This window comes from Electrona antarctica (assembly GCF_951216825.1).
Source record: "Electrona antarctica genome assembly, chromosome: 5".
NCBI classification, from domain to species: domain Eukaryota; kingdom Metazoa; phylum Chordata; class Actinopteri; order Myctophiformes; family Myctophidae; genus Electrona; species Electrona antarctica.
In genome coordinates this window covers 49,509,107-49,535,774 of record NC_136810.1, presented here as the reverse complement: position 1 = coordinate 49,535,774, position 26,668 = coordinate 49,509,107, and the positions used below count along the sequence as shown (strand labels likewise).

At 42.7% G+C, this 26,668-nt stretch overlaps 1 protein-coding gene across 4 annotated transcripts in view; it reads left to right on the top strand.

Moving 5' to 3' along the window:
• The window catches only part of kiaa1549la (KIAA1549-like a), a 154,632-nt gene that overhangs the window by 42,932 nt on the left and 85,032 nt on the right, over positions 1–26,668 (top strand). For all 4 annotated transcript variants that reach the window (XM_079500653.1, XM_079500652.1, XM_079500651.1 and 1 more), the window contains 6 exons: positions 11,923–12,654; positions 15,243–15,485; positions 16,150–16,854; positions 17,375–17,490; positions 23,176–23,398; positions 26,452–26,585. In XM_079500653.1, coding sequence (XP_079356779.1) covers positions 11,923–12,654; positions 15,243–15,485; positions 16,150–16,854; positions 17,375–17,490; positions 23,176–23,398; positions 26,452–26,585 — 2,153 coding nt within the window. The remainder of the gene's footprint in view (positions 1–11,922; positions 12,655–15,242; positions 15,486–16,149; positions 16,855–17,374; positions 17,491–23,175; positions 23,399–26,451; positions 26,586–26,668) is intronic.

Sequence of the window (26,668 nt, the reverse complement as noted above, 5' to 3'; positions counted from 1 at the left end):
CGCACAGAACCTTTATACTCTAGGTTGTAAGTGTCACAAGTAGGTTTGGAAAAATATCTTAAATCCTTATGCTATTATTATTATATTGCGCCATAAAACTGTCCATATTTTGGTTGCTACTTGACTTGAAATGTACTGCCTGTCCTTGTCTAATGTGATCACCCAGTTATTTTATTGTATTCTTGTATTTTCTGTTTTGTATTTAATTGCACAGATGTGGTCCCCACTTTTTGCACTTGACTGATCATCATATCTGATCTGAATATCCTGTGCAGTCCTGTGGTTCATCTAGTCTTATCAGGGAAAAATACAACTTCAATCCCTTTGTGAATATCTTCCAGTGCTTATGCTTTATTAGGTGGCAGTAAAGTGAGAGAGTGAGAGAGTGGAGGGGGTTATTATCTGCTAAAGATGTCGTGAAAGAGTGATGCTTTACAATAAATCAAGTCCATCACAAGCGGCTGAATATTTTCAAACTGCACCAAACCTCGGCTTTTAGCCCTTGTTTGCTTCATTGTATCTGGTCGATGAAAGGGAGCTTTTTGCTTTGGACTGGAATAACGCACAGATATGTATTCATGGTAGACTGGACAAAATGAAATATACTATAAATATACAAGAACAAGATTTGTTCGTGGGGAAATAAAGAAAGAAGAAGAAGAAAATAAATAAATCCCAAACAGCATTATTGCATCATAGATGTGTTTGTTCCAATCACTTAGCTTGGTCTTTAGTTACTATTACTTATATTACTTAATAATAATACAAAAACACAATAATAAAAATGTCTTCATAAATAGCCATAACATTGTACATAACATTTAACCCAATATATAGTTCCAATGAACAACAAAGGCATAAGTAAATAATATATACAGTAAGACAAAACCAAAAATCTTTTTCCACCAAATTACCATGAATAATTAATAATACTTAGTGATCACAATATTAAGCAAATTAACATTTTTCTTCATAATCGTGCAGTCCTAATATCACATGTGAGCTCAACAAAGTTCTGTTATTCAGTTCTATTGAGATCCAGCCATAACGCCATATGCTATAGCTTTTCAGCCAGCCTTTCTAGTTCTATATAAAGTACAGCAAAGCGATGTTCAGTCTCAGTGCAGTGGACGTAATAGGAAAGACACGACAACATAAGCATGAGCCACGAGAAAAAAGGCTATGATGTCAGATATACACGGTATGTGCATTATCAGCTTGTCAGTGTATCGAACATGAGAACTATTTTTAGAACTAGCCTGAAGCGTATGTGAGTCAGAAATGGTGCTGTTTCTCCTTTACTTAACCCATTTTGGGCGGGAACCCCTTTTGGTGTTAGCATTATGTTATGCTTTAGCTATTGAAAAATAGCAGATCTACAAGCTCATAGCGCGCCACCGAGTGGCGCGCTACGAGCTTGTAGGTCTGCTATTTTTGAAAATGTGTGAAAATGTGCCTGAAATCTTTGAATATATATTCTTTCGGAGCGAGTTTTTAACTCAAATCTTTGCTTCTGAGGGGTCTCTGGAACAACATGTTTTCAGATGGGGGTCGACGGCCAAATGCATCTAGTTTTGGGGGTCTTTGACATGGTTTTTCAGAAAACTGTCAGGAATTAGAAGGCATTTGTAGAATCGTCCTCAGGTCAAAACGGGTTAACTGAGCCCCATACTGTACATCAACCACAACTATTTTTCTTCCAAACGATTTAGCTCTTTGTCCTCCTAAATCACCGGCAGTGAACATTTTATTGATGGATGAATAAGCATTTTAGAGAGCCATTATTCCTTTATCCTTGACCTGTCGGAACAGTACATTAACCCATTCTGACCTGAGATCAGATTCTAAAAAAATTCTTCTACATCCTGACAGTTTTCTGAAAAAGCTATGTTTCTATGTCAGTCGTTCTTCCATTTTTCAAAAATAGCAGACCTACAAGCTCGTAGCGCGCCACTCGGTGGCGCGCTATGAGCTTGTAGATCTGCTATTTTTCAATAGCTAAAGCATAACATAATGCTAACACCAAAAGGGGTTCCCGCAGAAAATGGGTTAAATCCAAATCCAAATCATCCATAGAAAAAAAGGAATCCTGCACACACCGGATCACCTCATCATCAATGTTTTGGTTTGTCTGTGACCTTTTAGAAATGTCAGTGATTTTAATACATTCAGCGCGGAAGTGATCCACTGTGTCCAATTATGTTATGTATTCCTCTATTGAGTTCATAGATAAAAACATAATATATAATACAAATGATGTTACAATCCGTTAAACCTTTGATCTTTCAGGCAATTATCTCTGTATTACTACAACCTTCCTTCACCTACTTTATCCTATTTATCCCCAGAGTTCAAAGTGTGAAATCTTTTATAGTTTTTCTTAATCGTTGACTTTGAGAGACAGGATAGACATCACACGACCACACTAGCGATCTCCGTTGCCTTTCTTTATAGATCTATATGCATTGGTAATGGTTGCCGTGGTGACGGCATCCCCGCAGTTGCTGTGACGACCCTCACATCTCAGCAGAAGGAAGCCTCCCTGCTGTGCGGCTGAGTGGGGCTGTTGATTTGTGGTTACCTCAAATAGTTTCAGTCTCATTCTTAACGCTTGCCTTTGTTTTCTCCACTCAATGGTTTGGCCCTGAATTGTGATTCATCTTGTTTGGTGGAGTGCAGCCTCTCCTCTCCTCTCCTCTCCTCTCCGTGCGTGCGTGCGTGCGTGCGTGCGTGCGTGCGTGCGTGCGTGCGTGCGTGCGTGCGTGCGTGCGTGCGTGCGTGCGTGCGTGCGTGCGTGCAATGTTTGCCAACGTCTATTTTACACAGTTAAGAAACAGTTAGCCGATATTCACCTCTTGCAGACCCATTCTTCCATGCGTCCTATCGCATCCTATCGCAGTAGTTTGATCCAGCAGGGACCGAGATAGTGTAGCCTATTTCCTTTTCTTCCTCACATAAACATATTGGACAATGTGGATATACAATCCAAATACATGTTTTTTTCACTTCAGGCTGGATTAATCTGTCTGAAAGGAAGGAACTTAGGGCTTTCTAACTAAACCCCAATATTCTCTTGTGAGGATACCATTATGATGTGGGGGAAAAATAGCCTTTGTCCTCTGTTTTTCTCCACAAAATGTTGATTACAGTCATTTTGTATGTGTAGTCTGCTACTACTGATTTCACTGGCACTATTATATGTACACGTCTTTGTCACTCTGTCTGTCATTCATTCATTCATTCATTCTTCTAGCCGTGTACAGTATTTATGTGCCCGCCTGCACACAGACAGATGGACGCTATGAATAGTTGCAGGAAATGGTTACATGTCCATCCTGTTGGAAGGGCTTCACTCTGTTGGATATATCATATTGGCTTGTGATCATCCTGGCTCCCACTGTCTCACATGTCGAACCACACTCAGTAGAGTATTTTGACATTATACCAACCAGCCCACTCTTAATACTCGTGATTGTTCTTGAAACCAATTTGTATACTCGGCGAAGGAGCTAGAGGCTAGAGCGGATGTCTTGGAATCGTAAGGGTGCCGTTGCCGGTTTGATCTCTGGCTCCTCCAGCGTGTCGAAGTGTCCTTGAGCAAGACACGTGAGCCCTAACTGCTCCCGATGACCAGGTTCGTGCCTTGCATAGTTTTCCTCCACCACCGGAGTCCGAATGGATAAATGTAATGCACATAGTAAAAGCCGCTGTATAAATGCATCATTTACCATTCTAACACAATCCCCTGACCCGCAAACACTGCCAAATGTGTTTGTGGGAGCGCCCCCGGCCAAGCCGCAGGAGTCAAATTGGGGAAAGTCAAATCTGTTCCCTTTGTTGCGGTCGGCGAGTGCTTTACCGATGTGCCACTCCGACACCCTGACGAGGGTGTTTGTATTGACCACTGGGCTCATGGCATGGCTGTACAGGGCTTTGCTGGCATCCCTGAAGATTGAGAAGGGCATTGGGCACACAGTGCCAGCTGGCTCGGGGATGTGGTCAATACATGGCTTGGCACTCTCGTCTAAGGCCTTCTAAATGGTTTGTATAGCGCTTTGTGCACCATTTCCATGCCGTGATTTTCATAATCTGCCTGTAAGCTCACATAGAAATGGCACAAAGCTATCCATGTTTTGTGCAAATACAGTGCATAAATCAGGCTAACCGCGCCATCCATTCTCCTTGTCCATATTTGTACTGCATTCTCAGTGCTTTGTTCTACCAACAGTGGTCTGAAATCCCATATGCTGCTCTCAGCTAGAGCAGGTGGCTAACTGTTGGAGAGAACACACAAAATACCGTACACATGCTGTATCGTACCATTCCATCCATCCATCCATCCATTCCATCCATCCATCCATCCATCCATCCATCCATCCATCCATCCACCCACCCATCCATCCATCCATCCATCCATCCATCCATCCATCCATCCATCCATCCATCCATCCATCCATCCATCCATCCATCCATCCATCCAGCTCTATGTCCCGTTGTCAAAGGCACCGTTTTCCTCCGTCGCTAGTCCTACATTTTTCAATTCACTCGATCTATTGTTCCAGGCAATCCAATTTCTAATTGGCGTCAGCTACAGTCTTACTGTAGCTTTTCTATTTGACTGCTAGGTGACCTCTCTTTAGAATGAGGGTTCCTCGATAGCCCAGTCAAACCATTCCCACTCTTAACACGGTTCACAACCAACCTATATTGTTATAGGTGCCTCGGCTTAAAGGATAATTTATACTTTGGTGAGGGACCCTTTATACAGAAGTGTTGCTTGACAAACCTTTTGGTCTACACGTAGCCTACTTGAAACCTTGAAACAACAGTTCTTAATACATTGTATAGGGTTTTTAACTATACATTTTACAATTTCAATATCAAGGACAACAGTGCTGTCATGGAGGTTAATGAGGCAGGACCACACACACACAGTGTTTGGTGTGTGAGCAGGTGTCTGTGTCTGTGGGTGATTATAGGTCCATACTGTGATGATGCTTTCAGGTCACATGATTGGAAAGCTGCTACTGCACACAAAACTGTCTTCAGGACCAATCGTTTAAATCCTTGTATGTTTTTTCTAAAATAACACAATATAAAATATGTTTTTTTTTGTCTCAATATTGCCAACATTTGTACATTTGGTGTTCCACACCACGAACGACGAGAACACACTATACGAACCCCATGTGTCACAATTATTTCACATCAAACTTTTATTTTGGTGATGCGTCCATTCATGCCTCCAGCAGGTCGGTGATTTTATTCACAAACGTGGAAAATCGGACCTTGTTTCGAAAATAATTACGCCGCTTCATCGTCCGCGTTATAATCTCGCTCAGTGTGCATAGCATACACATACTCATAACACAAGCAGCAGTGTAAATTAATAAAACAATTGCTCAAGTCGTTGAGCTATCTCTGTTTCACTTCAAACACATGCCCCCGCAGCATGAACCCAGCCGGTGATGCAAGAACGAGGACGAGTGGGGAATTGAAAGTTTAAAATTAAAGGTTAAGTCTGATTGGAAACTAATTGTAATTTAATAGTTGGTTAATTCAGCGTCCGTTGTTACGGGATTATTCTCTTGTTTTGCTTTATGATCATGATACCCTATAATAAGGAAATGGCTGGAGTTAACCCATCTTGGACTGAGGTCGATTAAAAAAAAGGCTTCTAAATCCTAAAACTTTTCTGAAAACACCATGTTTTCATGTCAAGGACCCCCAGAATTATCTCTATTGGGCCACGGACCCCCATCTCAAAATATGTAGTTCCAGGGACCCCCCAGAAGCCAATATTTTAGTTCAAAATGTTCGCTCTGAAATATATATTCAATGATTTCTCAAAAATAGCAGACCTACAAGCTCGTAGCGCGCCACTCGGTGGCGCGCTATGAGCTTGTAGATCTGCTATTTTCCAATAGCTAAAGTATAACATAATGCTTGAAACACCAACAGGGGTTCCCGCCCAAAATGAGTTAATGGGGTTGGGGAGTGGTTGTATTGCTTAACACCATGCAGGCATCCTGGGAATGTAGCTAAGCTCGTGCTGCTCGTTCTATAAAGCCTTCCCTGCTTAGAAACCCCCTGTCTTTTAATTAACCAACCCCCTCTGTGGGGACATGGGGATGGCGTGGGAAGTATATGGGAAGTGTGAGCTATATGCATGCACGCACACATGCACGCACATGCACGCGCACACACTCACACTCACACTCACTCTCACGCACATGGTGTAGGTTGGAAGAAAAAAAAGAGTACAGTATGTAGAGTAGCCTGTGCATGTACAGTACCTGCACTATGAAAAATAAATAAGCAGGAGTGTCAAATAAGATAAAATCTTCTTTTGAATTATTATTTTATTGGTTTATATATATTATTCAACTTTTATCTCCTATTATTTCTCTCTATCTGTCTATTATCTGTCTTTTTCCTTTATCGCTTAAAATCTGTTAATTACGCCTTGTGTGTTGTTTTTGAGGTAGCTTTGAGTGTAGATTTTTGTCTTACAAAAACATTAAATTCCCATTGACAATAAATGGATAATTTACATCATTATGTGGACGAGCAAATCAGTATTTTTGTCTTACACAAACATTAAATTCCCATTGACAATGCATGGAGAATTCACGTCATTATGTGGACGAGCAAATCGGCTACTTTTGTCCTACACAAAGATTAAATTCCCATTGACAACGAATGGAGAATTTACGTCATGATGTACGATGATAAGAGCGCCCCTCACTTCACACGGGTGTGATTTGTTTTTTTAACCTGGGTATTGACTGCTTGTCAATTTGTTTATGTTGGTTTGTTGTTTGATTTTATGGATTGTTAAATGAACACTGAAGGATTTTGCAGTGTGTACGCTCTCTCTATCACTTGGTCAGTCGTGCCAGCAACAGAGAAGCTACACATGCACTATGGACTAACGCCAAGTCAGTCCTTTTCAACTAGAACAAAATGAACAAATGCAATAAACTCCTGTCAGTCAGCCTGCCAGCCTCCTGCCAGTTCTCCATCTTTCAATTCCACCAAGCCAAGGTGCCTTTGAGACTGTACAATGTACTGTACTAGGCAGAATAATCAACCTATAGTCTGCCAATATAAGGCTTTGTTCTGGCCATAATGTACTGTACGAGGAGGACACAGAATTAGGGATTTGGGAAGAATGTGATAATATTTTAATTGGCATCCATCCTTGGTGTTCTGGGTCTGTCTAATTATAATATCTGAACAATTTCTTCTTCAGAAGTTGAAAAGTAGTCCGTCTTCATCTACAGATATTTAAAGCTTCAAACATGGCACAATTTGTGCATTCAGTTAACCTAGCAGTCATATTGTTTGTACCTCTACACATTCATGTATTATTATTATTAATATTATTAATAATAATTATTATTATTCGCCGTGAACATCCGTTTGTGATAGTTTCTTTGTTAGTGTGTGATGGTGTTAGGACGTAATTTGGGTTACACACACACACCAAAAGTTGGACATAGCTTATCATCATAGCTTATCAACAATAAGTTAACTCTTGAGAGCGTACAATGAAACCAAATATACTCATTTTACACTACCCATTTTGACCTGAGATCAGATTCTAAAAATGCCTTCTACATCCTGACAGTTTTCTGAAAAATCTATGTTTCTATGTCAGTCGTTCTTCGATTTTTCAAAAATAGCAGACCTACAAGCTCGTAGCGCGCCACTCGGTGGCGCGCTGTGAGCTTGTAGATCTGCTATTTTTCAATAGCTAAAGCATAACATAATGCTAACACCAAAAGGGGTTCCCGCCCAAAATGGGTTAAGAGTTAAAGATCTGTAAGGGTGGACCCTTACCATCATTTAGCTGGGGACCAATTTGGAACCCCCTCAAGGACCACTGGTGGTTCCCAGACCACTGGTTGAGAAGCTAAGGTCAGAGGACGGTTGAAGGACAAGCAACATAGGTCTCCAATCAGACTAAAATGCAGGACATTGCAGTGGTGGTTTGGGTAGCCAGCGGCGTGCCCCGGATGTGTTTATTCTAGGAATAATAATTCCATGATCAGATTAGTATGTGTGAAACCACAGCTGATTAGGACACACTGTGTGTGTGTGTGTGTGTGTGTGTGTGTGTGTGTGTGTGTGTGTGTGTGTGTGTGTGTGTGTGTGTGTGTGTGTGTGTGTGTGTGTGTGTGTGTGTGTGTGTGTGTGTGTGTGTGTGTGTGTGTGTGTGTGTGTGTGTGTGTCCTAGTTTATGTACATTAATAATCCCTATGCTTTATCCTCTAAAAACATAAGTGACCTACTTGACAGATTAATACAGTTTTTCCACAGTCACAGTTTTAGGGTCCTTTATCTCTTTGGATGGCCGAGAGAGAGAGAGTGAGAGATTTGTGTGTCGGTGGGCGTGTATATAGGCTCAAATGTCTCTAAACACGACGTCAATAGAGACTGAGGACAATCACTGCAGTTAGCCCATTCTGGGCGTGAACCCCTTTTGGTGTTAGCATTATGTTATGCTTTAGCTATTGAAAAATCACACCTGTGTGAACTGAGTGGTGCAACTACACATTTATTGTTATAGTTACTGTACATTAGAACCAGGAAAGCATCTGTGTCATAAGTACTCTCCGCATGAATTCAGTCTCAACAGAGAAGTGACGTCACATACTAACCATAGCAACCATGCTCGTTTTTTTCGTACTAACAAACACGGGTACACGGGTACAAAGCCAGTTGTTGGAGTGGTTTGCACCACTCAAAAATAGCAGATCTACAAGCTCGTAGCGCGCCACCGAGTGGCGCGCTACGAGCTTGTAGATCTGCTATTTTTCAAAATCGAAGAACCACTGACATAGAAACATAGCTTTTTCAGAAAACTGTCAGGATGTAGAAGACATTTTTAGAATCTGATCTCAGGTCAAAATGGGTTAGGGCAGAGCGCTCGGGTGGCACAGCGGTGTAACTGCCCACCACCTCCTAGGGGTTGAAATCCACCGGCTTTGTGGAGCATATACGAACACAATAAGGCCCGTGGTTGGGGGAGGGAAGCCGGACGTGCAGGGACATGGTTATATTAGTCACTGCACGTATACCCCCTACGGGCTGTAACTGCACCTGTCAGGAGTGTTGGGCGGGAGGAGTATAGAACGAAGGCTCTACAGTACGTCCTCCTGGTGTGGGCTCCTCCTCACTGGCAGGTGAGCCAGTGGGACACAGCAGGGACAACACTCAGACCCCTTTTCCACCGGTTGGTTCCCAATGGGAACCGGTTCAGTTCTTTTTGGTTCTTAGTCCATGAGCCAGAGCTCCAAAATTGGTGGGAAAACTAGACCTATATTACATTGTTTATAGGTTCAATACAAGTAAATGAATTACATGATAACCCTTCCACAGTAGTAACTTTTTCATATTTTCGATTATTTTGCATAATTTCCTACATAATGCCTCATTTGCATATTAAAAAAATCACACCCGTGTGAACTGAGTGGTGTAAGGTCTGTCTGACGTAATGAAATCATGTCTGACGTAATGAAATCACACCCGGATGTGATTTCACAACTGGCTTTTTTTGTGCAGAAAAAATGAGCATGGTTGCTACGGTCATCCAGTTCACCCGGGTGTGATTTAATTACGTCAGAAATTATTTTGAACATAGCAACCATGCTCATTTTTTTCTGCACACAAAAGCCAGTTGTAGGAGTGGTTTACACCACTCAAAAATGTAACATTTGTAATACAATAAATCATTGTCTTCGTGTAAGTACTCAATTGGGGAAGTTTCATGGTGATAAAAATCTAATATAGGTATGGTTTTGCACATACAATTCATAATTAACGTATAATAATGAGCTCTGGCTCATGGACTAAAAACCAAAAAGAACTGAACCGGTTCCCATTGGGAACCAACCGGTGGAAAAGGGGCCACAGATGTGTGGAATTCATTGGCATGATACATTGGGAGGAAAAGGGGTAAAAGCAGCAACAACAAAAAAAGAAAGAAAAAAAAAAGAGGTTAGAAACATTTACATGTCCTCTTCCATCTCAGGTGACATTGTGGCAGAATATCTAACAGCATCCTCAGGGACTCAACCCAATCAGGTCATCCTCTGTTTGAACTTCTGCCCTCAGGGAGGCGCTATATTAAGGTCATGAAAGCAGGAAGCAAAATAAGGAATAAGGAAAGTAAAATAGACGATCTACAAGTTCGCAACGAGCGTGTCACGAGCTTGTAGATCTGCTATTTTCAGCATGCAATCAAGTGTAAAATGACTTTGTTGTTGACAAAACTGTCGGTATATTTAGTCTTAGTTTTACTCATCGTAGCTTAGTTTTCATTTAGTTTAAATTTAGTTTTCGTCATTGAAAAAAGGTAGTCGACGAACATTTTTTGTCATAGTTTTAGTCGACGAAATCAACACCCCAGCAAGCACGGTCACGGTCAGGACCTGGACGAATTAGTGACGTCTCGATTGGGGCCAGATCAAGTCAAACCAAGACTAGTCACATCTGGTCCAGAATATCACCTGATTTCAACCAACATAAATTTTACCCACTATTTTAGCCCTGCCTGGGCCATGGCTCAGTGGTCCAGGCACCTTGGCTGGCAATCCAGTCTGGCAGTGTGCCGCGGGTTCGACTCCCGATCCCGACGGCCTTTATTGCATGTCTTCCCCCCATCTCTCTCCCCATTTCCTGTCAGCCTACTGTCTGTCCCTCCATAAAAAAATAAAATAAAGGCGAAAGCCACAACAAAAAAAATTTAAAAAAAAAAAGGGAAAAAAAGACAGACGTCCCTGGATGAATCAGAGAGAGTCTGATCGAGGCCAGATCAACTTAAGTCATATCATAACTAGTCAGATCTGGCCCAGAATAAGCTATAATATTTAAACTGGTGACGTCCTGGAAATGACGTAAAGATCATCCCCATATGGGCTGTGATCTGGCCTATAGTCCTGACTCCTGAACGTCACCGGAGTCACTGGAGGACGTCATCATAGCGTTATCATGATGTCATTTGGCTTGCTGGGACTGGATCAAGCAGACTGATAAATAGTTTCTACCCCAGAGCTGTCATAGCTCCACTCTGCACAGACCTGAGATACTTGACACTTGACACTTTATGGACCTATTTCACAATCGCTCCATAAAAGTGTGAAGTGCGGAATTGAGTAGCAATCCAGTTCAGTGCTTAAAAATAACTACATGAAATATACTCTCAGTCGGAGGGGATATAAACAATATGTTTTAATGTATGTTTTGTTAGAGTATATATATATATATTTTTTTTTAAATGCACTGAGCTGGATTGCTATACTCAATTTCGTTGTTTCGCACAATAATAATAAAGATTATTTTATTTTGATTTTATAATATAGTATATATAGTATATATATATACTATTATATATGTATAGTATATAGTATATTTTATAGTATATTTATTGGTTTTAACAAAATTAAGGACAATAAACATAGACATTACACAACAAGAACATAATAACAAACAAGAAAAGAAAAGAGAGAAAAAACGCTTAGGCACAACACTATTGTAAATAAAAAGATGGAATATACAAAGACATGGCAAGAACAATGAACCATAGCATAATGGCAATAAGTGGCTATTGATAGACTCCCATTCAGGAATAATAAAGATATTCTGATTCTGAAACACATCTTTTTAGTCATTCCTTCATATTGCATGCGTGGTCTTAATTATAACAAATATAGTCAAAGCAGTCATCATCCAGTCGGTGGCAGCCATGCGTCAACCCTTCAAAATAATAATCCTAATTGAACTCAATTTCTACTTGTTTCTTCCACTTATTTCTGTCTTCCTTTCTCACTCTTTTCCCTTGTTTTCTTTTTTCCTCTCATCTCTTGCTCTTTCAACTAATCCTCTCTCTTTCTTTCTCTCTGTCATGTTTTCCAGATGAGGGAGGTCGCCACCGTGAGTCATCAAAGCCCGCCACCTTGCCCCCGGACCCCGCCGTATCCTCCAAAGTGAATCCGGACGCCGTGTACACAAACTGGGCTGCGGGCGATGCTTTGGCTCGTCCCGCAGCCAACAGTGGAGCCGATGCCTTTCTGGGAGCTGGAACCCGGATATGGCCCGAGGGCAGAGTTTTGGCCGAGGCCCGAACGGCACTTTGGGCCGAAACCGGAGCGGGAGTCCGAGGTGGAGGCGGGGGCAAAGTGTTTGCTCAGAGTGGGATCGTAAGTGGAACCGGGGCCTGGGCTGAAGTAGGGGCTAACTGGAGGCCGGTGGTTACAGAGGGGGTGGACCTGCCAAGCATGTCGAGGGACCCGGCTGCCTGGCTCAGGCGACTGGGGCCCCAGGGGCTCCTGGGGCAGGGAGAGACCCACAGAGAGCAGGCTGCCTTTTCTTCAGTTCTCACAGTGCTGGCCGAGGAGGCAGAGCCATCGGAACTGCCGGCACTGGCCGCGAGAAAGCCATTAGGGCTGCTGTCTAAAGCTTCCTGGACCAAAATATCCTCTCCTTCATTGACTAAGTCATCCTCGTCCAAAGGCTCCTCTTCGCCCCCCGCCTCTTCATCGCCCTCCTCTTCCTCGGCCGCCAGCAGAGACAATCAGATAACGGGATCAGATGCCGTCTCTCTGGTTGCCACTGGCAACAACGCTTCCAGCTCCAACACCAGCCTAGGTACCGTACTGCTAAATGTATCTCATTGAGTTAGTTGTAGCTATCAAAGCTGTGCCTTCTACCGGTCATCATTGTCTCCACCAGGCCGAAGGCATGGGGAGAGAGTATGTTTTGCACTCCATCCGTGTGTGTGTGTGTGTGTGTGTGTGTGTGTGTGTGTGTGTGTGTGTGTGTGTGCGTCCGTCCTTCCTTCCTTCCTTCCTTCCTTCCTTCCTTCCGTCCGTCCGTCCGTCCGTCCGTTACCAGCTAATCTCCGCCACCGTTGGCCCGATCCATGCCAAACTTTGCACACACACTCCCTGGATGCCAACGACAAACCTCTGCCCCAAATATTCCTCAACAGCCTGTTATAGCGCCACCATGAGGCCGATTTAGGCAAAACACATTTCTGTAGATTACTCGTACACATTTTATCCATACATCACACAATTCGGTATACACTATCTCCATAGTCATGTGATCAACACGGATCTGCACCATTTCCCATCTTTTTTAGCTATAACTGCATTGATCTGTATACAACTTATGTATGCGCACTCCCTAGAGGCCATGGAAAAACATTGTCCCTGCATCCCTCCACATCTGCCGGTTATAGCGCCACCATGAGGCCAATTTCTGCAAAACATATTGCTTATGTTAGTCGCACAGATTTCATCCAAATCTCACGCAAATCGGTACACATGATCTCTGTAGTCATGTGATCAAGACGAGTCTGTTGGATTTCTCAGATTCTACACTGATTGGCTAAGTCGGCCCGTGTCGTTCAAAATGCTGCTCATCCAGAATTCTATCCTCATGCTATGAGTGATCTGGCTCTGCATTTCCTCAACAAAATGAAGAAAATTGTTGCAAAAAACAAACAAAAAAACATGTTTATATTACTCCTAAACATTTTGCCAAACATCTCACACAGTATCCTCCTGGCCCAGAAGGGCACTTTTTCTAGTTCATTATCATCCTCATCATCCTCGCCATCGTCATCATGATCATCGTCATCCTCATCAGAATCATCATCATCATGATCATCATTCTCACGCTCACCTTTTCTTCATCATTGTTGCTATCATGTAGGCTACAAAGTTGTGTGCGGTTTACATCCCAAACAATTTGATCTCTTATCGTATCTCACATACAGTAGGGCAATCTGGGAACCCATTGACATAATAAAAATATATAAAAAACGAATTCCTTTGAATGTGCCTCTGGGGGCACCGTCTGTGTCGGCCCGTTCACACTCCCTCAGCTGCCCTCTTCCGCAGTGTTGTTTTCGTCGACTAAAACTAAGACAAACTGTTCGTCGACTACCTTTTTTCACTGGCGAAAACTACATAAAAACGAAATGAAAACTAAGCTATGATGACTAAAACTGTGACTAAATATACTGTCGATTTTGTCAACAATTAAAAACTAAACTAAAATGTTAGGAAGGGACTAGTGGACAAGAGATCCAGTAGAAGTCATTTTACAATTGGTTGCATGCTGAAAATAGCAGATCCACAAGCTCACAACGCATCGCAGCGCGATGCGTTGTGAGCTTGTACCTGTAGATCGGCTATTTTCAGCAAGTGTAAAAACAGCCATTACGACAAGGCCCGCCAAAATACATTTTAGTCGACTAAATCAACTGTAGATTTAGTCGACTAAAATCTTATGATATTTAGTCGACTAAAACTAGACTAACACTAAAGCATTCCAGGTGACTAAAATGTGACTGAAACTAAATGAAAACTATGACTAGACTATGACTAAAACTAAAATAGAAATTTGCTGCCAAAAACAACACTGCTCTTCCGGTGGTGCTCCATTGTTTTCATTCCTAATAACGACAACTCTACACATTGGAACGGGGGTTGCCGACAGATTTGTGCTGCAGAGCTCTGAGCTCTGTCTTGAGAGATTATTGCACATGTAGGGCAACAACATGACCTTGGCCTTGGTAGCTGAAATTATTGACGTCAGCTCTTGTTGACTAGATATCTGAGGCGAGATGTGAGGAAAACAAGATATTATGTGTCATACAGTACCATCTCCCTGTTTAAAACATCATGGATGGATCACCCCACATTATATGATATTGGGGAAAACAACATATTCTGTGTCACAGCGTCTGCCTTGTTAAAACGTAATAATACTGCATTGATCACTGCACATATTATTGTCGCGGTCGGGTGGAAACCTTGTCCTACTGCTACAAAACCGTTACTTTTCAGGAAATGGGAGAAATAACTGCAGTGGAACCAATGTAGTAAAAACACGCTCTTGTTAATAGTGACAGACTTTCACCCTGATGTTGGGTGTGTCATTATAAGCAAACAAACAAACAAACAAAATTACACTCTTATCATCATACATCAGCCAATCAAATCATCACATTCCGTGCTACAAACACATTCCGTGCTACAAACACAAAAACTGAAACCTACAAGCTCACAACGTGTCAATCTGCAATTTTCACTGTTTGTGGGTGAAAAAATGGGTTGCAAAAATCGTGGGATAAAAAATTAAAACTCAAGTAAGAAATGTGAGTACTTTTCCCACCACTGTGTATTGATATACCAAAATGTTGGCCTCCCTCCTCCCCCCTACAGAGGAGTCGGTGAGCAGCCTGCCAGCCTGGGACCTGCCCACCGTCCCCGCAGGTCTACTGACCACGCTAGGCGACCACGACATCACGCTTGCTGACAACATCACCAGCCCCTTCTCCACGCAGTGGAACACCACCGCGCCCGCGCCGCGCGCCCGGAACGCCTCCCGGCACACTCCCACATCTCCTCCAGCCACTGCCACGCTCCCGCCTCTGCCTCCCGTCACCACGTCCGCACACACCCCAGGTTGGGCCCGCCTTTACAAACGCAATTATTTGATATGGTCGCAATTATTTGAGATAGTCACATTTATTTTATGTAAGCGTCATAATAAGCCTATCTCACAGAATTTCCCCGCCCCCCTAAATACGCCCCCTTTCGGGGTTAGTGGTGATAGCGTGACGTCACTCCATAGACGCTACATGTTAACAGAGGTTATTTAAGAAGTCTACAACTTTTGTTTTCTCAAGGTAAGGTTTGTTCTATCTGCTCGACCTGATTTACCATCTTGTTTGCTTCATAATAATATTGGTCTGTCACATTTTTACATTAGAAAATGTACTTAGATTCTCCAGAGAAAAAAACGTGTAAATGCCCATGTTAAAGTCACCACTATTTACCGGAAGTGGGCGTGAAAAACGGGCTGTGAGATAGGCCTATTGTTTCCATGTAGAAAGGTTTTCATAATTTGTCCCCCCCCCAAAAAAAGATTGCAGAAATACAACTTTTTTTAAAAAATATAATATTATTAAATATGTCTTTGTATGTTTACGTTATATGTCATATCTGCCCTGTGCAATTTGTGATTATGAAGCCTAAAAACCAAACAGAAATTTTAGTTGTGATTATTATTATGTTCCAATGTCCAATGCAATTAATTGTCGACTTAAATGTGAAATGTCCTAATTAGCTCCAGGTGCATCCGCTGAGACGACGGAGCGCACACCGCCTGGCGCCATTGCAGCAACCGCCGGCCAGGACACTGAGACCACCAGCGACAGCCGTCTGCTGACACCCGCCGCGACGACGACGACACTCGCCTCAACCACCACGACGGCGAACACGAGCGCCGCTCAGCCGACGGCAGAAGCGGAGACCTCTGCGAGCGCTGTAACAACACCGACGAACACCTCGACCACAGCACCCACCGCAGCTACGAACTCCACACAACAAACTACCAGCCTCAAACCGACCGTGGCGGCTGCAAGTCAGCCTAGCATCACCGCTAACACTGAACCTGATAATACTACTATTATTACTACTACTACTACTACTAATACTACAACAACGGCGGCTACTACTACTACTATTGCTGCCACTACTACTACCAGTCCTACTACTGTAGCGCCTACTACCACCACCACAACTGTTCCCAATACCACCACAGCTGTTCCGCCCCCCACCACTACCAAGGCAACCACGACACCTGCACCTATTACCACAACTTCTGCTACGACTACCACCACCTCTGCACCAGTGACCACCACCTCTTTGGTAGTGCCAGTCCCAACCACGTTACCTCCGACCACTACAACACAGCCTCCGTCCAGTACGAGTGCAGAGGAGAGTGCCGCCGTGCCCTGCAACATCACCGAGAAGTATTGGGTCAGAACAGGTACTGGGAGATTTTATTTTTTATTTTTTTTTAGTCTCTCAAAGTCTCTAATTATGCTGTAATTAGTGCTCAGAGGCCATGTTGTGTCAAGGGGGGAGCTGTGTGTGTGCATCAAGCTCATTAGCCATGTAATCAACTCATGATACAATTTCGAATCACGATACTAGGTTCACGATAGGATTTTTCATGATTTTTTTTCCATACAATTTAGTTTTCTCTCTTACACAAATCTATATTTCTCTTTTAAATTTCTTCTCTTATCCTCTTCAATACAGTATAGCAAATGTCTGAAAACTTTTTTTGATAAATTCTCTCTTTTTTGAGTGGTGCCAGCCACTCCATTGCCCAGCAATGTGTGTCCCTGGCTAGCTGGCTGGCTGGATCCGTCCGAGCACGGAAATATTGTTTTGTTTTTTACGCTGTTGCATCACAACTCAAATTGCGATTTAATCGCGACCAGTTTGAATTGAGTTACAATAGGTCGTTACATAAAGCTTTTTCTTTATTTCTCCTTCTCCAGTTCTTTCCATCCAGCTGCGTAGGAACCGACTGGACCTGATCCTGAAACAGAACCTGGCTAAAGGTCTGAGCCACGCCCTACAGAGAGCCCTGAACGACAGCCATGCCCACGCACAGGTCAGTTGTTCTCATCAAGGTCATTAGAGCTAACAAAGAAATAACCAAAACTAAACTACCTGAACTAAATAAAAACTACAATAAAAACAATAAACGATACTAACTAACTGAAACTATACTGTACATTTTAGGGATGTACCAATGTATGGGCCACATATTGGTTGTTGATAAAGCATACATTTTGCGTTGGCTATGTTGGTGTGTTGGTTATCTGCAGCCTACCAAGCTGTAGAATCTGAAATTTTATTTCAAACAAATTCAAAAAACGATCTTTTTCCTCTGAGTTATGTTATCTTCAACATTCATCCCACCTTAATTGCCTCCCTCCCTCATTTACCTCCTAGCTAAAGTACAGTATGAAAGCATGAGGTGACTATTGTAGAAACACTTGACTCTGAATAGAAATTACCAGTTGAATAGTTAATAGGTATTAGCTTAGATAGGCTAACACGCAGGCAGGCAGGCAGGCAGGCAGGCAGACAGACAGACAGACAGACAGACAGACAGACAGACAGACAGACAGACAGACAGACAGACAGACAGACAGACAGACAGACACACAGCCTGCATAATTTATTGGCTCTTCAACAAGATAAATAGAGAATAGATAAAAATTGACTTCATTGTACTGCTTTCACTTTTTTGACTGCCTTTATTTGTCCTCATGTAGCACTTTTCCTTCTTCCTGCCACTCGCCTCTCTGTCTCACACACACACACACACGCACATACACACGTGCGCACGCACACACCTCAGTCTCCTTACTTTACACGTCAAGTTCTCCATCTCTAACCTGCTATCTGTTGGCTGCCTCGGTGTGTCTATCGATTTCCTGCCAGCCTGCCTGTCTCCGTTTGAATGTTTGTGTGCCCTTTGTGCCAGCCTGCCTCTCTGCCTCTCCCCCTGCCTCTCTACCTCTCCCCCTGCCTCTCCCCCTCTCCCCCTGCCTCTCCCCCTGCCTTTCTTGTGCCATCCTACCTCTCCCTCTCTCTCTTCCCTGCCTCTCCCCCTCTCCCCCTGCCTTTCTTGTGCCATCTCTCTCTTCCCTGCCTCTCCTCGTCATGTTTTGTCTGTGTTTTTTTCCCCTTCTATTTTTATCAGTTTATTTTTTAGCCACTTCAACCCTAGCATACCTATTATGGGGAAAAGTTTCAGCAATGGCCAACAATATACAAGCACACACCATGCATCACAATGCAATATGTTGTGAAATTGTACAGTAGATTGGCTATTTTTGAGGGGCACTAGCCCCTCCTATATCCAGATTTTGGTGTGTGTCCCCAAACTTTGTCCTACACAAACATTAAATTCCCATTGACAATGAATGGAGAACTTTACGTCATAGTGTCTGAGCAAATAGACGGTGTCTATTTTACGTCATGATAATGTACAATGATAAGAGCGCTCCTCACTTCACACGGATGGGATTTTTTTCATCTTCAAATGAGGTTAGCCGTTGCAATTGAAATTCATCCAAATTCAACACAATAATACGGAGCCCCGGCCCTTAGGGGACATATTGGGTAGATTTATTTTAGGGGTAGGTATACAAATACATACAGTGGGTAGATTTTTTTCAAGGGTAGGTACACCCCCGTTTTTCCTTCATACCACAAAACAAAAATGTCATCCCCTGAAAACATAATTTCACCCGCCCTTTTTTTTTAACCTAACCTTGAAAAAATCTACCCACATTTTTTTGTTTGTTGTTTACCTACCCCTGAAAAAAATCTACCCACAGTTTTTGAGGAGGTTTAATGTTTGTTTTTCCTTAGACAAACATTAAAAACGCCATTGACAATGGACAGAGTTTAATGTTTGTTTTGTCTGTGTTTCTTTTGTCCTCGATGTTGTAAGATGATAAGAGCGCCCCTCACTTCACACTGTGATTTCTTTTTTACCTACCCCTGAAACAAAATCTATCCAATATGTCCCCTAAGGCAGGGGTTCTCAACGTTTTTGGCTGGGGACCCCCGGAAATGCTTTGGCCATGCTGGATAGTCTGATGCGAGGTTACTCTCCGTGGTGGGAAATAATACAAGTAGTATGATACAAGTTCAAGAGAACGCTAACTTGTAAGTTTTATTTTTGTAGAAGAGGCAAACTAATATTGTTTATTCCGTTTGCTTTGATTTAATTATTATTGTAAATTACACAATAATCAACTACAAACACTTTATTTTAGAACACACCCAAATCAAATCATATTATGGCGTGCATGTTCAATCAATTATTCCATCAAAGCAAACGGCATAAACTATATTAGTATGCCTCTTCTACAAAAATAAGCGTAGAAGAGAATAGCGTTCTCTTGTATCATACCATACTAATGAGACATAGCTTGCGGAGTTAGTTCAGTCAGACATACTCGAGGGGGTTCATACCATGCTCAAAGGCGCATACTATACTCAAGGGGTTAACATGCTGCATTACTATGTGGGTGTACAAGTGTGTGCAAGTCCCTCACGTCATTCGCCGATGCGGTAGTCAGCTGACCAATTGGGCGGGCTACTTATGCTCTTCCTGCCTTCCTCTGCATATGGTCCCTGGTTGTATGTGATGTTTTTTCCCAGCACCACCCCAGCACCACCGGTGGGCTCTGCTATTTATGTTCCCCATGGGGGGTTATTGTATATCTATCTCCCTGCTCTTAATGTTTTATGTTGGTGCTTAATCGTGCCGAGCAGGGAGAAAATCCAGCAGAGCCGAACGCCAAGTCAAATATCATATGCACACTCATTACTCATTCTGTAATAAATATTGGTAAATCTATTCGTGAGTTGTCTGACTGAACTTGTATTATTTATTTCCCACCATGCTGGATAGTCCTCCGAGTCGGAGGACAGTCAAGACGGGCAGTGTCGGTAGGCCAATCACAGGCAGGCGGGGCGTTACCATGCCTATGCTCGGACACAAACGGAATTCACGCCATGGACACTGCATGGGCTCACTTACTTCCTGGACTACATGTTGGGCGGCTGTGGCTCAGGAGGTAGAGCAGGTCGTCCAATGATCCCTGGGTCGGCGGTTCGAATCCCGGCTCCTCCTGTCCACATGTCGAAGTGTCCTTGGGCAAGACACTGAACCCTACATTGCCTCCAATGAGTTGGTCGGTGTGAGCTCGCCACCATTGGTGTGTGAATGTGGGAAGTGAGGACGCTGGCGTCGACTGTTCGCCGCTTCACCTCCCAATGATGAATGAATGAACCATTGTAAAGCGCTATGAGCACTTGGAAAAGCGCTATAAAAATGCAATTCATTATGTTGTCTCAGTAAGACAGCCCTCCCCCTATCCACAAGGAGGAGCAGTGCACCAAAGCATTATGGGAATTGTAGTCCAGGAAGGAAGTGAGCCCAGTGTCCATGACATCATGGAGCCCCGCATGGACACTTTGAAAACCTAAAATATCTAAAAACCCACATAAAAACCCCAGGAAAGTGTTTCATATCTCCCTAACATCATTAAAATAAGATCTGGTTGCAAAAGGGGTGAAATGTCCCTTTAATAATAGAGAAAATACATCATAAATAAATACTGAAACCAGATATAATCATAAGTTTATGCATGCACTATGTGTACTATGTAAACTCTCAATTTCCATTTTCCAGCCATTCAGTTATTCAGTTATATAGGTTTAAGTTATTCATGAGAAATAGCTGCAGAGATCTACGTACGGAAATAGGCGCTATAAACTGTCCACATATTACTGTAACTATGACTAGATACTGTCAGCGTTTCTATCGTTCAATAAATAGCTCTGAAAATGGACGTCGTTTGTTTTGCTATAGTTGTTGCGTGGACTCCGCTATATCCACTTGAGTTAGAACCATTTTTAAAACAATACAGTTATTGTCACACTCTGCCCCTGCGCCGCCTGCCTCTTGCCCATGCCCACTGCCCAGTGTACTGTACGTGCCCTTGTCCTGTGTGGTGAGACTTTGGTCAGTGTGTATTCCTCCTGAGCTCCCCAGCCCCCTCCCCTCTCCGGACTCTTGATTTCCTACAGGAGTGCTTAGTTGGCTAACGAGCCTCCGAGATTATTTAAGACTGCCTGTGACTGCTCTCTGTATTTCCCCTGTGTCGTGTGGCCCGCAATTTTGACTGGCCCGCCAATCAAATGTGCTCAAAGTCATGTATCCAACAAGCTTTAATCTATTTAGGTTTTCAGTTTTCTGAAATAAATATTTTCACGATTTTTCAAAAATAGCAGACCTACAAGCTCGTAGCGCGCCACTCGGTGGCGCGCTATGAGCTTGTAGATCTGCTATTTTTCAATAGCTAAATTATTACAATGTTTAAAACACCAAAAGGGGTTCCCGCCCCAAAATGGGTTAAACTGAGCAGATTGGACATTCCGTTCCAGAGATATGACCAAAACTGTGGCGATCCGTTTGGAGCCACCGTCATTTTTAACAGCAACCCTAGAACCTGTCACTCAAACTTCACACGCAAACAGTTTACAACGTAAACGATAGTTTCCGACATAAACTGTCCTCCTTGGTTTCCTTTATAGTTATCGTTCTTTGGTGTGGACAGCCCTTAGAGAACATACACTTGGCTGCTATAAGTATACTGTAGTTCCTGAAAATAAGCACGTGCATTTTGTTGAAGTTCTGTCGGCAAGGATGAGGAAAGGATGAGGTAACGTGATCAAAGCAGTGAGAGGAATGACGGATATAGCGGAGCTTATATGCATTCTGCTGGGAGAGGAGAGGTGGGGAGGGGAGAGGTGGGGAGAGGAGAGGTGGGGATGGGGAGGGGAGAGGAGAGGTGGGGAGAGGAGAGGTGGGGATGGGGAGAGGAGAGGAGGGATGGGAGAGGAGAGGTGGGGATGGGGAGGGGAGAGGAGAGGAGGGATGGGAGAGGAGAGGAGAGGTGGGGATGGGGAGGGGAGAGGAGAGGAGGGATGGGAGAGGATAGGTGGGGATGGGGAGGGGAGAGGAGGGATGGGAGAGCATAGCAACAAGAGCAACAGCTGTTCCAAGAGTCTGAAACTAGCCTAGCTCTCTCGGGTAGAGAGGGTAAGCGGCGAGTGGGCGACGTACGGTATCCAGAAATACGAGCCTTGACGCACAGCAATTGTTCATCTCAATCTTTCACAACCATGTTTAGTCAGATTCATGACTGTTCAGGGCTAACGGGCTACTGAATTTCTGCCCTCAGGGCAGATTTGGGGAAATAACGGATTATAAATATTCATAGACTCCATATGATCCATTTGTATTTGGGATGCGGGGAAACCACAATTGCTCATATTCTAGAGAGAACTGAAATACTTTAACCCATTTTGGGCGGGAACCCCTTTTGGTGTTTTAAACATTATGTTATAATTTAGCTATTGAAAAATAGCAGATCTACAAGCTCATAGCGCGCCACCGAGTGGCGCGCTATGAACTTGTAGGTCTGCTATTTTTGAAAAATCGTTAAAATGTGCCTCAAATCTTTCAGAAAATTGTCATGATTTAGAAAACATTTTTTTTTAATTTTTCGACGTCAGGCCTGAATGCGTTAAACCCCATTTGATCATCATGCATCGTCTCAGGGTTTACACATTATAGTACAGTGAACATTACAGACAACCTACCCTGGCTGTCGTTTTGCCTTTATCTACGGTATTCTCGTATCTCTTATCTGTCTCTCTTCCTCCTCTCTCCTCCTCTCCTCTCTCTCTCTCTGTCTCCTAGGTGGAGCGAGATGAATGCAGTCCCTATAACGTGACTCTGGGCTACTATGTGGCGAGCGGTAAGGCGGTGTACATCTCCTCCATCGTGGTCGAGGCCCTTAACGTGTACGGCTTCGACAAGTTGCTGTCAGACATCAGGCAGCACACGTCGTTGGTGAGAGCCGTGCTGGTTCCCGTGGCAACCTGGATGCCGGTCCCAAGCGTGCATCTGCAGCTCAAGACAGGTGAAGAAGGCATGAAGGAAGCATGAGTTCAAGTCCGTTGCTCTCCCCATGTCCCCCATATATGGGGACTAGGTTGGCGGAGGGTGTGTAGAGCCCAGGATCACATTAGATAATTGACACAGGGGTGAAAAATGGGTTACAAAATCGTGGGATAAAAAATATATTTATAAAAAGACAGGTGAAGACGTCCTGGGGGTCGACGTTCTCGCTACCGTTCTCGTTCCGTTCTCTTGCGTTGTGTTGCGTGCTATTTTTCTTAACTATCTGTGTCCGATTCCAGTCAGATTAAATCAATCAGTGCTGTAACAGAAGGTCACTGTGAGAACAGCTTGGAGAACAGAGCAACACAAAGAGCGTGGTAGGATCAAATGACATCGTTGAAAATGGAGGGGGGAGGGAGTGCGAAAGGAAAAAAAACAAAAACAGGAGGCTATCGTGACTTACGGCTGTTTTATGTTAATTTTATCAATGATGGAAGTGCTCACATTTTTACTTAAGTAAAAGTATCAATACTGCAATATAGAAATACAAGTAAAAGTCCAGTAGACGTAAAATACTGAAATACTCCAGTAAAGTAAAAATACCTCAAAATTGTACTTAGTACAGTACTTGAATAATGTACTTATAGATACTTTATACCACTGAGCAAATGACACAATTCAAAATGGAGGGCGAGTGCGAAAGGAGGGAAAAGAACAGTAGGCTATGGCTTAAGGCTATTTCATGTTCATTTTATAGATGGATTCTGGATGATGTGCACAGTCACTTGTCTTGCGAGTATAAAACCGCCTTAAGGGCACAGACTGACAGAGAGGGTGAGACAGAAACAGAAGCAAAGTGACCTTGAGAATAATAACAGACAAGAGCTGACAAAAAAAGAGAGTGACATGAGCGAAATGGAAGAACACATACCAAATATGGAAATCCTCCTATAGGCCTACTCATCACCTCTCTATCTCCTTACTCAGCGATCACACCAAGTGCCCAAACGAACTCCTGAGAGTGCAGGGTAAAGCTAAATGCAGCCCATTTATTACCACAAAATGTTTCTCCCAATCAGATTTCAGCACATGATAATAAAAGCCCAAAATAGGATAGGCAGATTTTACTCTGCAAAATGTTGAAACTAAAATGGTCAACAGGAAAATTATATTCATCCATAATTTAAAAAAAGATAATACGTTTTGTCCCGCCACATTGTTCAACTAACTAGAGACTTTAACAGCTTTTCCCTGTGTGGTAATACTGAATTATTAATTATTTGATCTTGATCATTCAGTAGAAGAAGAGATTTTATTCTTCCAAAACATAAGCCTCGAATTCAACTCTTTTTCTTTTGTTTGTAAACCTTATTAATGTCGCGGAGGAAATTTTGTTTCAGCTTCACTCAGCTGATGGCCGCTCAGATGGTCTTGAAGAGCAGTTTTTTTTGTTGCTCAGATACACTTCTCGACACTGCATCAGTGCAGATTGTTCTGTTTTCTGTCTCCTTGCTTTATTGTTTTATTGTTGACATGTTTTGCTTTTATTGTTGTGGAGCATTTTGTGACTCTGATGTCCGTGAATGGTGATCTATAAATAAAATGTACTTACAGTACTTAGGCCGAGAGGCAAACCGGTGACACTCTGATTACCATAATGGCCTCTCTACCCACTAAGCTATGGCTGCCCTAAACTCATAATGTCTCATACCATAATGTCACCAAAATCTGATATGTAAATGTTGATACTTTTTCTGTTTTTCATTCCTCTATGGAGTCAACATTACTCCTCTAGAGTCTACACCAGTGGTTCCCAAAACATTCAGGCCCAAACTAGTGAAAATAGCAGTTGCGAGCTAAGCTTGTAGATCGGCTATTTACACAACATCTTAACACAATGGGTGCCAAAACGTTTTAATCCGTTTTTATCTACACAACCCTATAATATATATATATCTTTTTTAATGTAGGAAACAAAATGGGATTTTTACTCGAGTCGTTTGGGAACCTTCAACCAGTGTAGACCACAACGATATACAACGTGCCAGGATTATGTCTTGTCGGTTTCTCATTGTAAGCTGCAATCTTCTCTGGCAATTGGGTGAATAGGAACAGACAGACTGGAATCCTGACATATTAGTCCAGTAATAATGTAATTTGACCTCTAACTAATTGCAAAAAAACCAAACTCAACTGATTTTGCATCTTCAATATATCCTGAATAACAGAAAAAACGTTGCCTGGAATTGTCTGAGGGGAAAGTGTTGAAAATGGCCTGTACGGTATGGCCACCATTGACATATTATAAGGCAATATTTTCTAAATGTCCTTATGCTTTAAGTAGCATGTGACATATCAAACTAGGGGGTTTTCATGATGCTGAATCCATTCGTTTTGCATAAAAACACTCATTGGGCTAAATTTGGCCATAGCAACTTGCCAAACTCTGATGATGTCAGCACATTTGGGCAAGTTGCTATGGCCAAATTTAGCCCAATGAGTGTTTTTATGCAAAACTAATGCTTAGAGGTTGATCCTGTATTTTCCATAGATTTCCTGTACTATATCAGGAGCATGTGCCTCTCATCATTGACTTAATATTTAATATTGTCACTCAAAATAAAAAATTGTGTAGCACACAATGTGAATGCACCTCAACCAGGGTCGCTATTTCCATTTGGCAAAGGAGACCTATCAGGTAGAGAGAGTGAGTGCATTGGAATACCACTTTATGTAGACATAGCACTCTATAGTGTATACGCATAGTTTCATTAATAGATATTCCACTGTTAGGTAATTAGCTTACGTATGATTCATGATTACTATTTTCATGTATTTGATGTATTACCATGGTTATTTTTTGTTCTTGCTTACTGTAAATCGCTCTGGATTAAGAGCGTCTGCTATTGTAAATTGTAAGATGTTGGAGAGTCTACAAGAGGCCAGGGACAAAGTTAAAGCCACAATTCTTAATGAGCAATTTACAATAAGTGAGCAGCTAGAGTAGTTGTCAATAGCACAGGTCGCTGCACCACCCTGATACTGTCTGTTCCACTCTTATTTTCTCCCCAGTGTTGAGGTTTGTTGGTCCAACAGACCACATCTACTCCTGCAGCTTTGCCCAGATGTTGGAGCAGAGGCTGGAGAATGCCTTCGAGGAAGCCCAGGACAAAGTATTGGAAACCTATAACAGATTGGCTGTTGAGGTACTAACTATGTGTTCATCATTACTGTACCTCTTTTGGTCTGGCAACCGACTGTGGTCTGCAATGGCTGCGTTCCTGGAAAT